At 42.6% G+C, this 15,397-nt stretch overlaps 1 protein-coding gene across 1 annotated transcript; it reads right to left on the bottom strand.

The window, feature by feature from the left end:
- Nucleotides 1–1,137: 1,137 nt before the first annotated feature.
- etfa (electron transfer flavoprotein subunit alpha) lies at nucleotides 1,138–13,989 on the bottom strand. Its single transcript, XM_080842356.1, has 12 exons — nucleotides 13,867–13,989; nucleotides 12,728–12,877; nucleotides 12,415–12,496; nucleotides 12,138–12,220; nucleotides 10,256–10,355; nucleotides 9,075–9,185; nucleotides 8,641–8,742; nucleotides 7,936–8,004; nucleotides 7,471–7,553; nucleotides 4,311–4,376; nucleotides 3,242–3,322; nucleotides 1,138–1,895 (listed from the first exon to the last, which is right to left on the bottom strand). Exons 1-12 carry the CDS (start codon nucleotides 13,903–13,905, stop codon nucleotides 1,863–1,865), a joined length of 999 nt encoding a protein of 332 aa, XP_080698482.1. The 5' UTR covers nucleotides 13,906–13,989; the 3' UTR covers nucleotides 1,138–1,862.
- Between the last annotated feature and the right edge of the window lie 1,408 nt (nucleotides 13,990–15,397).

A 15,397-nucleotide genomic window follows, 5' to 3' on the forward strand; every position in this document is an offset into this window, starting at 1 on the left:
CCAGCACCGGCTGACGCAGCCTCTTTCTTACTTTCTTTACCGCTCTTTCTCTCTTCCCATTTACTCTTCAGTCTCAGTTTGGTTCTTTCTTTCTGATTACCCCCTGCTGCTCCCACCTCTTTTCTCATTCTCTTCATTCTTTATTTCTCTCTCTCTATCTCTCTCTCTCAGCCAGCACTGACAAATTCCCCATGCCTGTTACTCCCTGGGAGGGGTTAGTTAAGAGACAGACAAAGTGACAATGCTCTTAGCAACCTCCTGGTACGGACACTTTTTTTTCTTATGGTTTGAGAGAGACACAGGCACAGCCTCTCCTCCCCCACTCAGCCAGCCCTGAACTGGGAGAGAGCGTCGTGAGGAAGCAAGAGGTGAGGAGGCCAAAATTGCACAACTTGTCCCCATGGTCCCGAAAGAGAAAGGCACTCCGGGACGCTTGTAGGGATTCTTTTCGGAAGCCCTTGTGTGAAGACGACACCGTTTTGAAACCAGCAGCAGGGCACGTTCAAGCCTTTCAGGCATTTTTTTTTTTTCTCTCCCTCTCTCTGTTGATCTTCTGTGTTGCAGGAAACATTTAATTGTTTTCACCCCCATCTTGTCAAAGGGAGGGGGGTTAAGGAGGGGCAAGAGGGATGGGATTTGTGGGGGGGGGAGGGGGTGGATTTTGTTTTTGTATGATGAAATCACACACACACACACACAAAACGTACAGTACAGTCGTCCGACTCCAACTGCTGCAGGGTACATTTGATCTGTGTTCAAATGTGTGTTGAGCTGTGATCTCAGCCGGTTTCTTACCTTTGCCTTTCTACATTACTGATGCTAACGTTTGTATTCAAATTATAAGAGAAAGAAAAAAAAAGTGCTCACTCAAGTATTTTTAAACCAGGAATTTGAATGATCGTGAGGACTTTTCAGGAGGAAAAGTGTTTCTGGTGGATTTTTAAGGGAAGTGAGGAGAGAATGTTGCCATAACCCTAACTTTAACCCTATAGCATGACCCTTTGGAGAAGATTTACCTGCTTTTTGATTAAGGCTGACTAACCCTGTGTTGTTGATAGGCATTTTTTGTAAAAATCAATTACAAAAGGAGTTCAACTGCAGAACAAAGTTCTTGTCAAGCAAATAAAAGTTGATAAATTCAAGGCCTTGATAAGTATTTTTTACTGTATGAACAACCATATACATAGCTTCAGAAGACTTTCAAATGTGACAAGACCCAGGTTTATTTGTTATGCCTCTACACCACTGGAGTATACCGTGTGTTTATAGGGTAAAACAAGGTTAGTAAAATACCAGCACAATGGTAAATATAAATCAGATGTAATCCATAACAACATCATTTGCTACACAATTAGGTCATAGACTCTTTATTATTACAGGACTACAAAAACAATGATTTCTTTTCTGAAATGAAATAATCTTTCTGGCTTATGTAACCGAGAAAAATGCGTACCTGAATTGCCAGTCAAATCTAATGGAGACGAGTGCAGAAATAAGAGGTCAGACTTGGGAAAGAGTTTGCGGACTAATCTTTTATCAAAGCGACATCAATCTAATTACAAGTTATAAAATATGTAACAAGACAAATTAGAAGCCACAACAGGTGAAAGGCTCTTTTTTTCCCCTTCTCCCTTTCATCCTCTGCTGATATGCTGTTCTGACTGGCCTGTGCTGGAGAAAGGAGTGGTGACTCTGTGGTTTTTCTGCAGACTGACAGCATGAAGGTTGCAAATTTCACCCCTTTCACTGGAGCGGCTCTTTAAGGCAAACGTTGCTTGTATCCTGGTTTAGCGTTGACTTAATGGTTGGTCTCTTTTCCTCTCCCCAGGGAGAGAGAATGAGCCGGCGGAGCTGGGCGCAGATCACTTGAGCGCTTCAGTCAACTCTGGAACAACCTGTGGTGGAGGAGAGGGGGTGAGAGAGAAAAGGGGATTAAAAAAAAGAAAGGGGTTCTAGCCGCCATGTCTGTCTGCAGCACAACACAGGTGGTCAGATGGCGTATTGGATTCTCCACTCTCCTACAAATAAAGTTTAAGTGTGGGGATGACCTGAGCGAGCTCGAATGAAACCGCAGCCAGGCTTTAGTTCGCCTCGCACAAAGCGTCCGAATGAATTAAGATTCAAATGCAGCCCGCAATCTTGATAGCATAGTGCTTGGCTAAAACAACCCACAGCCTTGGCGGGTGGGGGTTGTGGTTTGGGGGTGCGGTTCAGGCACAAGTTACGGCATCATGCTGAGAGAATCAGCTGAGAAACTTTATCATCACGCTATAACGTGATCACCGGGATCGGTTTCCCAGGCAGGAGAAAAAGGAGAAAGCCAATCCATATTAATCAGCTATCTGAGGAGTGATCACACGTAAGCCGATAACAGGCAGCTCACAGCTCCTCTGCAATTGGCTATCATTACCAATCACTTTCGTAGACTTTACTCAAACACCTGGGCCCAAGCTGTGTACCCAGCACCACTGAATAAAACATAAGGGACAGGACAAACACGACCAAATAAAGGCGGCTACTCTTACAGGCTGTCACCGCTGCAGGTAGGAGCCAGCAGCCTGGCACCCTGTGCCGCCGTGCAACCCCAAAACCGCAGAACCGACCGAGCATGTAAAAGGTTTGGTGAGCGGTGCCAGCAGCAAACCAGGGTGAAAACCAACACCCAGTCACTCATGTTAACTATCAATTACTCATAGGGTCAAAGGAGTGGTCTTTTTTATCTGTCTCTTTCCCCTCTCTCCTTCTCTTGCTTGCACCCTCATGTTTTCTCTTCTTCTCTTATCTGCACTCTCTCCTCTTTTCCCATCCCCCCTTCATTCCATCTCTCCTCTCTTTCTATCTCTCCATTTCTTTCTCTTTCTCTCTCAGGAGTAGTCTGCAATCCTGCCCCAACTCTCCGCTGATTAATTCAGGGCCTCAATAATTTAACAGACACACATTTCCATTAGGTGGAATAATGCGTCGTGCAAAATTTATCAGGGAAATACTGAACATGGTATTCTATTATTTTTCTGCCATAGCCTTTGGAAACGGCCTGAGTCTTTTGGCCAGGAGCCTATTAAGAGAAAATCTTTGGCCTGATGAATGGGTCTGGATTGAGGGAGGGGTGATATTAATTCAGACATTTGAGGTAACTTCTGCTGTGGCCTAAGATGGTTTTATAGATGTATGGTGATGGAGAAAAACTGACATAAAAAAAAGAGAGAGAGAAATTAACCCTCCTTAGGCACAAATTGCTCACCTTGAAGAGATCAGCAACCAGGCCGTAGTCAGCCACCTGGAAAATGGGCGCCTCTGGGTCCTTGTTGATGGCCACAATGGTCTGGGGAAAGAGTGGGAAGAAGAAAAAAAACTGAAGTTTCACACTTTTGTGAGACAAATGTGCTAAAACAAGTACAAGGCAGGACTTTCACTATGGCGAGTCATTGGTCACAATGTGCAACCAAAGAGATGAAGTCAAAACAACTCAGCGAGAACTAGAGAGAGAGAGAGGCCAAGTCAAATAACAGAAGAACAGATTTGGAAAAGATGAAGACTTGATGGGGGTGGGCAACAGAGCTGTGTCTTACAATAAATGTAGTCACACTAAGAGGATGGGGGAAATGGTTTTAAGTTTATGAAAACATATGGAGGAGCCTGTAAGTGAATCTCGGGGACCACTCTTTAGAGGCGAATGGTCTGATGGATCGTGATGGCATAAAACAGAGAGTCTGCGGCTGGGGCAGGGTTAAGGAGAAAACGCAGATGAATTATACATTGTAGTTAGACACACACACACACACACACACACACACACACACACACACACACACACACACACACAAAAAAAAGCAAAAACATGGCACTGCTCCCTTTCGTCTCTTTCAGTCTTGGGTGCACTAAGGAAGTACGAGCACAGGCACATGAGAAGGAGCGCGCTCCTGCCACAATCTCAACGCTCCAGAAAAACAGACTGTTGGCATGGCGACAACAGGAGCTTTCTTCTAGCCAGCCACTTTCAGTGCAGTTCGTAAGTGCTTGGACATTAACACATTCTTGTGTGCACCAAAAACAAAAAAACTGCAGTTCCTACAAAGAAACATGGATGCTCAACATGGATGCAGACACACTCAAACCAACACTGAAGGCTGGCAGTTTAACCTTGCAGTTTGATTTCGAAGCTATGTGTGAAGGTATAACAACAAAAGCTGTATCATCTCAACATTTCCAGACGGTGCTTTGTAGAAGTATTTAAAAAAAAAGCTTTCAGACTGTCCGTTCAGATTCCTGAGTTTGATTTCTTAATGGTGATTGTTTACTGTGGACAATACCTTGCTGTCCTTCATTCCAGCCAGATGTTGGATAGCTCCTGAGATGCCCACAGCGATGTACAGCTCCTAAAAAAGAAGCAAAGCAAACGTTAAGTGAACATTCAACATAAAACAAAGAAATGTTCTCCATGTTTTACAACACATCTGAAAAATCTCTCGACTGAACCGAATTTAACCCAGATAAAGTTATTCCGGCATTGGTCGTAATCTGGTTATCTCTCAAAGTGATTTTTAAAAGCCTCGCTTAATGAGTACTTGAGCGACCTAATTAAAGATGATTCAGGGCCGTGTTGAGAACTGCCTTAATTGCTCGGTGCCCGAGGCAACATTATGGCAGCTACAAAATGTGCCAAGGTTCAATTAGCGGGGTTCAGCCCCTGTTCTCCTCTCTCATGTACTACGGACGCCGAGCAAAACGAGCCTGCTCCACTGAATCAGTGTTTCTCCGTGGCCGGATGTCATCCGTGGCAAATGTGCTTTGCACCTACAGTAGTCATTTAATAGCAAATGCTTGCTGGAAACACTCGGGACGGAGCCACAGGAGACGGTTGTCTGCCACAGACCGGATTAAAAACTCATGGGTTGGTTTCCTAGATGAAAAGCTCAGCCCTATGTGTCTGTCTGTCTGTCTGTCTGTCTGTCTGTCTGTCTGTCTGTCTGTCTGTCTGTCTGTCTGTCTGTCTGTCTGTCTATCTAATGCTTCACCTTTATGGTGAAAGCTGGCTGAAAACCTGTATGTCTGCTGCTCGTTCTTAAAGACCCCTCTGTCACTGAAAAATGGCATGTGATTAATTGGACATGTCAGTATCAATAGACAACGCAACTTCTTTAGAAATATCAGTGATTCACATTTAACATTGATACCATCATAAACGGTTGTCATACTTTTAAAAAGGGGTAAAAAAGGAAATGGTAGGTCAAGTTGAGGGTCGACCGTCGAGCAATCCCCTCTGACACTTTATGGCACCCTGCCCCACCAACCCAGTCCAGTGAGTGCACAGAAAACAAGCAGCACCAATGAGAGGGCTCCTGATGAAGCCTCGAGGTCAGCCTGGCCACGCAATTAGTTCAAAGAGGAGCGCTTAATGTCTGACTCCCCCCCTGGTCCCCGCTGCTTTACTCTACTCCCTCTCACCCACCCATCCACCCATCCACCCATCCACCCACACAGCCCTTCACTCCTCCCTGCCCTCCTCACCCCCCAACCCCAACCTCTCATTCCCTTACCCCTTGGGAGGCAGCACATCAGTAGCTCTCTGCTTAATGCACTTCCATATGAATATTTCAGTGCTGTTTAATGTGGCTGCGCCGGCCTCCGAGGAGCAGAGCATCAATTTGTGAACACGAGTCTGCCGGAGCCTAAAAGCCAGGTCTGGTACTACAACTGAGCTGCAGAGCAGAGCAGAGCAGAGCGCTCACTGCTGCCGCCGCCACCACCGCCGCTGCCACCGCCAGTCGAACAGGGCCTTGCTCGATCTTGGGGGAAATGAAATGCTGGCAAGTTGGGGGAAAGAAGCCAAGAAGAGAGCGAAAGAAAGAAGTTGTGGCACGCCATACATGGTGGCCTGCTCCACATATATCTCTCCAAATCATCCTCCGTCATGCAAGACGTGCTGAGGCAGTAGGAGCAGGAGAGAGGAGAAGAGACTTTGGCCTGTTCCAAACGTGAGATCCGGAAGTAACTTTTTCCGTGCTTCGCCATATGTAGCCGACCCACCTACTGCCCCGCTCGTAAAGAGGTCAGAAATGTAACTGGAGATTCCACGGCAGTTGCACGCTCATATTCCAGAGGTGTGAATAACAAATTCCATACAAGTGGACAGATTGGGCCTCCAGAAGGACAGCCATTGTTCACCTCAACAGGGGGTATGGGGGGTGGGAGGTGGCTGACACAAACAACCACAGATAACATTACAACAACCTATCCATAACATTCCCAAGCTGTTGTCCAAATGTGGACCATTACCCCCTCTATCCTCCTGCAGGAACCCCCCCCCCCCCCAAATCAGCTTACATTACAAAAGGGAAAAATGCTCCAGACAAGGCTGTCTTTAGAACAGACGTAAACTCAAACTCATACAAATTCACTTTCTGCTGGCAGGTGGTTTACCACAAAAGACTATCAAGAAAAAGAGTTGGGCTTTCAGCCGAAACAGGCATGGACTAAATTCACATCAACCCCAACACACTCTATGATCTAAGCATTTAATTTCATGATAACAATGTCTTACCAACTGAAGTTCATTGAATGATGACTAGGCTACATGGACAAGTATATATGTGTTTGACAATTTGGGGGGTTGTATGATTCTAAAACCTATCAGGTGGAAGCTTAATTTTTACTTCCAAACCATCTCCAAAATTAGGGACCTGGTCTTTCCAAGTGACATCAACATCAATCAGACCTATATCTGTAGTCTGTACGCAGATTTCTTTTTATATAATAAAAATTCTAAGCCCCTCAGCCAAAAATAACAATCAGAAAGAGAAAGAGTATTTCTAGCGCTGTTCAGTATGAGAACAGCCATTTCATGATGGTGTTGTTTGTTTTTGCATACACATGAATGCACAACAGCCCCACACGTGACAAGCTTGTCAAAACATTTAAGAGAGGCATGGGTTTGGGCTAAATTGCCTGGTTGGAGCTCTGGGCAGACAATCAGGGCAGTCGGTGCACTAATGGGTCCTGGTAAATCATTTAAGACCTCCAATGTGCCATTAACTGCATTTCAGCAGGTCTGGGCCGCCCTAATGTGTGGATAATGACAGTAGGGAGGTCCCACTTGAAGCGGATAATGGAAAATTAACCTTTTCAAAGGGCAACAAGGATCCATCTTTATCAGACTCACCCACCACCAAAGAAAAAAAGAAAAAGGAAACGTGTTGTTCGCATTGAACAGGAGGCCATTTATCAGCGACTCAAGACAAAGCAGATTGATTTTGAAGGATAACCAGAGCTGATAACCTTCCAAAGGAATCAGTCTCACTTCTCATTACAGCTGAAGCGTTTAGAGATGTCCTCTCCTCCTCCACAATAACGTGTGGGGCAGAGATATACCAAAGTCAGTCTGAGTTGGGGGGGGGGGGGGGGGGGTAAAGACAGATAGAGTCTATAAGTGGTGTAAGATGGTGTGTGAGGGTGTGTGTCTGTGTCATTTACCGGAGCCACGATCTTCCCCGTCTGTCCCACCTGCATGTCGTTGGGGACATAGCCAGCATCCACGGCTGCTCTGGAGGCTCCCACTGTGGACAGACCAGGGAGAGGGGGTCAGCTTGTTCAAGTCCTTACCCTACAATCAGCACTAGGATTACACCTGTATGCATATGCAAACTATACATAATCCATTTGTATTCCTGGGAAGCCTTTCCTGTCTTAAAAAAATTATAATTTAGAAATGGAGTTTCATTATTCATGTTTTTTAGGTCAAACGATTTACCACAGTCTATACATCAAGGCCCATCCTTGTGACTGAAATTCTGACAAGCGTAAGGTGTTCCTCATGATGCATCTGTGCGTCAATGAAGTGGGGCACAACTACACTCAGGTATGCTGACCACTCAGAATGTCCTTATTTATTACCGGTAGGGTGGAGTGAAAAGTAAAGGTAATTGATCTGACGAGTACCTGCGGCATTGAGTTTATCAGCAAGGTCATAGAGCAGCTTGAAGTTGTCCCCACTCTTCAGACCTCTGCCTGTTATGAGCAAAGGATGACACACATGGGTTAGGTTACAGTTTGACACAAGTAGGATTCCCTTCAAATCAATAAGGCCTGGCAATCTCCGAAAATTGATTTTTGCTTTCCTGATCAGACTGGTCATACGTCAATATGACACACACACATTGGATCCATTTTCAGATGTAATGAGGTTTTCTTTTCATTTGATGCAATAGCTAAATGAATAACAAACACCCAGATATGTATTAAATTCATATAAACATAAACGCTGGCATATCATCAATGACACGCTGAAATCTGAGATAAAAGTGATGACACTGTTTTCAATTCTCAATGGAGATCACTAGATCACCTTTTCAAATGCCATTTCATTTCGTTTCATACAAATTTTGTTACTCTTAAATTGCAATTCCCCATATTCATATATTCCCAAATTGATTAATTGTACAATATGTAAATGCAATACCTCATAGACTACTCTAGGCCAAAACATTTATTCAAATCTTTCTAAATCTCAAAATCTGTTAATGTCTCATTTATGTACATAATATTACTTTAGTACTACAGTTTTCAGCCAGTTGCAGCTCAGATGCAGTCTGTTTCGTTTTTTGTTTATTTTGTCCTGGGACTATTGATGAAGGGAGCTCCTACCTCCAGAGACGACCACTTTGGCGCTGGCGAGGTCTGGCCGGTCGCTCTTGGACAGACTCTGTTCCAGCCACACTGACACTCCGACAGGAGAAGACGCAGACACTGCAGAAGCATCAAGACGAAAACACAAGACGGCCATCAAAGGAGCCCGTTAAACCAGAGCCTCACACACATGTTCAGGTCTTAAAACTTTTCTGTTGACTTTGACTTTACGAGCTATTAAAACCAACTTTTAAACAAGCAAGTCTATTAAATCCTATAGGCCGGGTCATGTATATGCCGAGCATACACAGTTCTCAATTCAAAGACTAGGTAGTATGCAGCACCTCAGCTGGGGAAAATAGCTAACTGTGACGCTGCAGGGCAACTCAAAGCAGATGTTCCCAACTCTCCTTGGGTCTGTATGTAAATTACTCTTCTGTCTGGCAGCTCACCTTCCTCGGACGTTGCGCTGCCACCCTCCACTTCAGCAGGCTCGAACGATGTTCCTCTGACCGTCAGGATCTTGACGCTCTCATTGCACTTGACTGTGCTGAGGGCATTCCCTGCGAAGGAAAAACAACAACTATTTGTCCTTCAGGTTTCAGGCCAATAAAATGTAGTGCTTCTGCAAAATACTGAGCTCCGTGCTCAACAACCACCAGATGAAGAGGTAGATTATACTCCTGATCCATGCATAAATGGCATATAATGTGCCAAAACATAAAATGAAAAATGCCAGCAGCATATGATTCAAATCAATAATGAAGAAAATGTATGGTGACGTGAGGCTAGACTGATTTGTGCTTCCCACTGCAAATGCATTCTAACCGGGTTTCACAGAAACCCAAGGGCTGACTCACATTTCTTCTTACAGTCTACCATGCTTGCCAAAAATTAAGTAGTTAATATCATTTGGAGCTATTTACAATTCATGTATTTTTATAAATTTGATGGGAAGAAGAGGCTTCGGGGACATAATTATTGCTTAGGTATGGAAAATGTCACTGAGCCCTTGGGCTTACCAATAAAACTATTCATGAGAGCTCAATTTGGGCTGGGTGCAGGCAGTGTAATTCACAGGCACACACATGGATTTACTGCATGTTGATCTCATCTACAGCATGAGAACTGCTGGTCAAATGCACTAAGAACGTAGGCTGCGCCAGAAAACTTTCCTTAAATCCTAGCTGAAAGCAAATCCAGTGCATGTTCACACAAGTGAGGGCTCATGATTGTTTGCGTTGGATATACAACATCTGTGGCCGTGGCAGATCATTTAAAAAATCACATCCTCATAACAAAGCACTGCGTAGCTCCATTCAGGCATCTGTCTTCATTTCACAACTTCAATAGTTTGACAACAGATACAAAGTTTCACACAAAAAAGCAGACCCACGTACAAATGATTGCTGTGCTTCTGCAAGACTTTAGTCGGCAAGAGATAGTATAGGCTTCAGAGGCTGACCATTGCATCATGTGATTTCTGCTTCCAACCAGTTACAACTTGAAATCGGTTAGTGCTGAACAAATATTGAGAAACAAAATCTGGGTTTCATTTCATAACCATAGCACAATCCAGGCTAGCACAAAGACACATGAGGCTGTAGTTATTTTCCTTTTCTTTGTTTTTTACCTGCATAGATGGTCCTTACAAAGGTGTCTTGGGACTTGATTTCAATGATGTCAGAGATAGGAGCGACATCGAGCTTGGCAGCTACTCTGGGAAGAAGGTTCTGAAAAACAACAAACAAAGTTCGTCAGTCCAAGTCCTCAGAGGCAGAGGGATAAACCGCTCCAAAAAACGTAATTACGGCTTTAACCCACACACACCACAAATGCACCAAGACATTACCAACCACATCAGAGATAACAGAATATATTCATACGTTATAAACAACCTCATAAAAGGCTGTCTCAACTTATCCATACATTTGCCGTTAGGAAGGATGCATTGAGAAGTTAATACTATTGTGTAATGACATTATACCCAACCCAATGCCCTGAAAAGACTCTAAGTGAGAAATGTCCAAATGGCAGTAATCTAAGAATTTGAACTACCAATAAATATGAAACCGAACCCATTGCTTTGAGAACCTTCACTTAAGCTGTGTCCTATCCGTAGGGGGACATTTAGACTAATCTGTCTGTTAGGTCTGAGGCTGTTCTACACAAGATACTGTTTTAATGCACTTACAATTCAATTTAAATACCATTAGATCCACAATCTGACAGTTTGTCTCTGGAATGACAGATTACCGAGTGAATTATGCATCACTATATGCAGACATCACCCTCCGAGAGCCGGAGCAGACAGTGGAAAGTGGAAAAAGACACTGAATTAATTTCAGTTCACAACAGAAGCAACTGGTGGAGGGAAAGGCTTTTCCATTTGATTAAAAGGTCCTGCTCCAACCAATGAAAAATGTTGGCAATTCATGGAATTTGTGACTTCTTCAAGTGGTGCAGTTACTAATCTATATGATAATCAAGACTTGCGCTTACATCTCTGAAAGCAAATAGCTTTATTAATACTTTTTTTGTCATTGTAATTGCATTTGCTCACCCAGGTACAATATCCCAAGGGAACCATCACTTTGACAGAGAAGTACAGTTTACCGCTGTTACATAGCTGCCATTATGCAGTGCATTCAGAGATTTCACATTTTGTTATGCCGCAGCCTTTTGCTAAAATCGTTTTAAAAAAAAATATCTCTTCAATCTACTCTCAATATCCAATAATGACAAAGGGAAAAGAGGATTTTAGAATTTTTGCAAATGTATTAAAAAGGAAACACTGAAATATCACACTGACATAAGTATTCAGATCCTATGACACTTAACATTTTGCTCCTCCTATTTCTTTTGATTATCTTCGAGATGTTTCTACACCTTCATGGTAAGTTCAATTGATTGGACGTGATTTGGAAAGGAACACATCTGTCTATTAGGTCTCACTGCTGACTGTACATATCAGAACAAAAAAGCCAGCCACAAGGTTGATGGAACTGCCTGCAGGACTCAGAGACAGGATTATGTCTAAGGCACAGATCTACAAAGGCTACCCAACTAAATGCTGCTGCACTGAAGGTTCCCAATGGCCTAGTGACCTCCACAGTTCTTAAATGGGAGAGGTTTGGAACAACTAGGACTCTCTCCCTATCGCTGGCCTTCCAGCCAAACTGAGCAATCAGGGGAGAAGGGGCCTTGGTAAGAGAGGAGACTATATTTTTCCTTGCTAATGAATGTAACAGTATGTTTCATAATGACATTTCAGCAGTGCTGCTACTAGCCCGGCCCTGGTACCTAGGTGTGTAAATGCAACTACAAAAATATTCATAAAGCTATTTTCTCTCAGATATGTAAGCACAAGGCTTGATTATCATAAAGTTAGTTCCAGCACCACTTGAAGAAGTCACAAAGCTGTGTCCATTTGCAGGACTAAAGCCAGAGAGACAACAAATCTGATTAGTTAGAAACAGAAATTAAAAATTGAAAGATGTAGGATGGTGTCTTACTTTTCCAAAGGCAGAGGCACCAGCGCAGATGTGTGTGAAACTGAACTGCTTTTGTGTTGCCAGGATCAGTGGGGTCAACTCCTCTGAAATGTTACAAAGAGACCATCATGCTAGCTTCACATATTATGTTGTTCAAGACATGTTCACCTCAAATACCTGATCACAGTACATATGAGTGCTATTTCAAATCTTAACACCACAACATTGCATCACAAAATTGATGCATCATGACAAGTGAGACGTGGATGTCCCTTGTGCGTGGCTACACATGACTAACCTGGCAATGCTCCTTTAAACGAGTCATGCTGGGCCACCAAAATCTTATTCACACCCTTGACTTTGGAGAGTTGCTCAGCAACCTGTGAAACAAAAAATACCTTTCAGATTGGGGTTGCTGTTCCAAAAGCATGTACACTAAGATTTTATAATTTGAACAATTATTGATTATCTAAAATGGTGCTTGTGGATATCACAATAAAAGCAAACTACAGATATCTGACAATTTTAGAAATCATCCAATCATGGAGGTATGCTTTTATTACATCAAGAACTTCCTTTACAAGTTTAAAAAACAGGTCAACAAACCGTACCTTTGCACAATTTGTTCCGGCGATCAAGCAGGTCACATCACCACCAAGCTTGGTGGCAGCAGTGATGGTGTTCAGAGTAATGGGTATCAGAGTGTCATTGTTGTGTTCTGCGATGACCAGCGTACTCTGGAATCGCTGGATGAGACCAGTCTAGGTGAAAGGTCGAACAGTTAGCTAATATGAGTGCACTCCATAGCCCTAGCCCTTTTGTACAAAGCTACTTACTAAACATTAAAAACAGATAGATGCAAAAAAAAAAAAAAAAACATTAAACAGTTCAATCAAGTTCAAAGTTTAAAAAAACCCAGTTCAGGAAGTTCTAATGCCCTGCACAACCTGGTCACACTGCTTGAAACCAGAATGTCGTTCTGGTTCCAACTAGCTAGCAGTTGGTTATTGCAACGAGACTGAACGACATAACATGTGACAACTAAATAAACACTTGTTTAGCTGTCTGGGACCAATAGTTTTCCACACAGAGGAGTACAGGCCGCATGAAGCACAATACAAATAACCACTGACAATCATTTTCTTAGGCTTGTAAAGTTTTGAGTCAATAATGACACGAGGGCAATGTGTATGGTTACGAAACCGACTCAATAAGACACTGTTTACATTTTGCATAAACTTGGATCATGGTGGTTAGCCAGCTAGCAACTCATTTAGTTAGTCTTGTAGCCAAAACTGCATATCATGTGCTAACTTAAAAATTAACAAACTGACAAAAACTACTAACTACTGAAATAACCCCAGCTAGTTCTGCACAACTGAGTTGACAAGCTAACGTTAGCTAGCAGGCGTCAGCTATAAGGTGTAGCGTTGTTTTGCTAACTGTTAGCAAAAAAAATATCACTAAATGGAGAGAATGTTGTAATCTTGTTACGTTACACGTTATGAAAAGTAAGCCAGCCATCATTAGCTACCATATACGTTATGACATAGCATTTACTAGCGTTAGCTGTCTTTACAAGTCAGTTGCTAGCTATTAATCTGAGGTCATTGCCTAGCGATTACATAGAATTTGGAGTCAAGCTAGCTAACGTTAGCTACCAACAAGAACCTTGCAACGTGTATGACTACATCTCCAATGGGGTCACTCATGAACAATATCGTCATCTGAATAAATTAATGTTACTCACCAACTGTCTCAAATTTGTTCTGTTAAATGTTTTCAGCATGTTGACAGCCCAGTTGCCCTTTCCTGCTGTTCACTAACCCTTGGACAAAATCACAAGTTTTGTAATAGTGGGCGTGTCTCGCGACAAGAGAGTCGAAGCCCGTCGTCACTTCCTGTCCATATTTCACAAACTGAGGTCACATTTGGCAGCTACAGTGACACCAAGTTGGATGTAACCAAGAAACCTTGAGACAATCTGCTATGAATTTTGGATTAGTTGATACATATATCTCATAAAATTAAGAGATGCGCTAAAACTCACCTATGAGGTATAGAAAAAAGGTTTCACTAATGATAGACTGCCCCTTTATTTTTCAACATAACCTTGTGAAAAGAGGCTAAAAACAGGGACTATTTGTATTTGGATGTAGCCATACCATAGACATAAGAATACATTATTCTATTTCTATGAGCCATACTCCCTAAACCTACTCAGTGTCGATGAAAGCCTATTGTGTCGATAACTGTCAACACGGGCGCTTGCAGAGTGAAAGGGAGTCTATTGGGCAGACGAAACCTATTTAAACTATGGTCAGAGAGAGTTGGGTTATATTTTGTGTAATAGGATGCAATAGTCCTGCATTTACTTTAGAATAGTGATAAGGTGTATTATACCTAACTTGTAGAATCAAGCTACTCATGTTTGCTTATTTTGTGATATCATATAAGACATGAATAAGCTAATGTTGTGCTATCTATAAACGAATTATCTAGCCTACTCCTCAGCCAAATATTCTAATTTCAATAACTTTCCTGTGCAATTATACAGACAACAGATTAAGTTTCGGATTACTTGAAAATTAAATGGTTAGGCAATTTTGACAATTTGCGGTCCAATAGTCTATGGAGGTTAAGGTTATCATAGGCTCCCATATCTGATCTATCCTCCGTTCCGTTGCCTGTTTATCTCAGGGAAGCAAACCTTGTGTAGGCTAACCTCAATACATTATTATCTCTAAAATGACCTATAAACAATTATGGTTAATATAATACATTTTCAGGAAGAGGAGCCTCAATGTTTTGTGGGGTCAAGCTTATCCTGTTTAAATAGTGTTGAGTCATAACCGGCTTTTTTTTGTATCCACAATTTAACAGAGTAAATTGAAATAAAGATATGTATTACGCGGGCTATACAGCCCATTAAATGCGTAATGCATTGGCTACCCAGTTCGGTTAAAGGCTGAATAATGATGCAACGCTCAAAGAAAACTACACCAATTAAATTTTAGGCTATCGTAGCAAAGACATTACATTAATGAAACCACATTGAACAGAGTTAGGCTATAAACTGCCGGCCAGTCTTCAGGGATGCTAAATGCATTATTTGCGGGTGGGGGTCAATGTCAGAGGTGATTCGCTCGACGCACGGTGACTGGGAAGATTTAGCGTTTGAATGTAGTAGGCTATAGGCTATTCGACAAGGTTTGCACTGCAGCCTGTTTTTGGAAAATAATTTTCTATTTTACTACTTGTTTCTGCATGTTATTTTACAG

This window comes from Sprattus sprattus (assembly GCF_963457725.1).
Source record: "Sprattus sprattus genome assembly, chromosome: 7".
In the NCBI taxonomy this organism is placed as follows: Eukaryota; Metazoa; Chordata; class Actinopteri; order Clupeiformes; family Clupeidae; genus Sprattus; species Sprattus sprattus.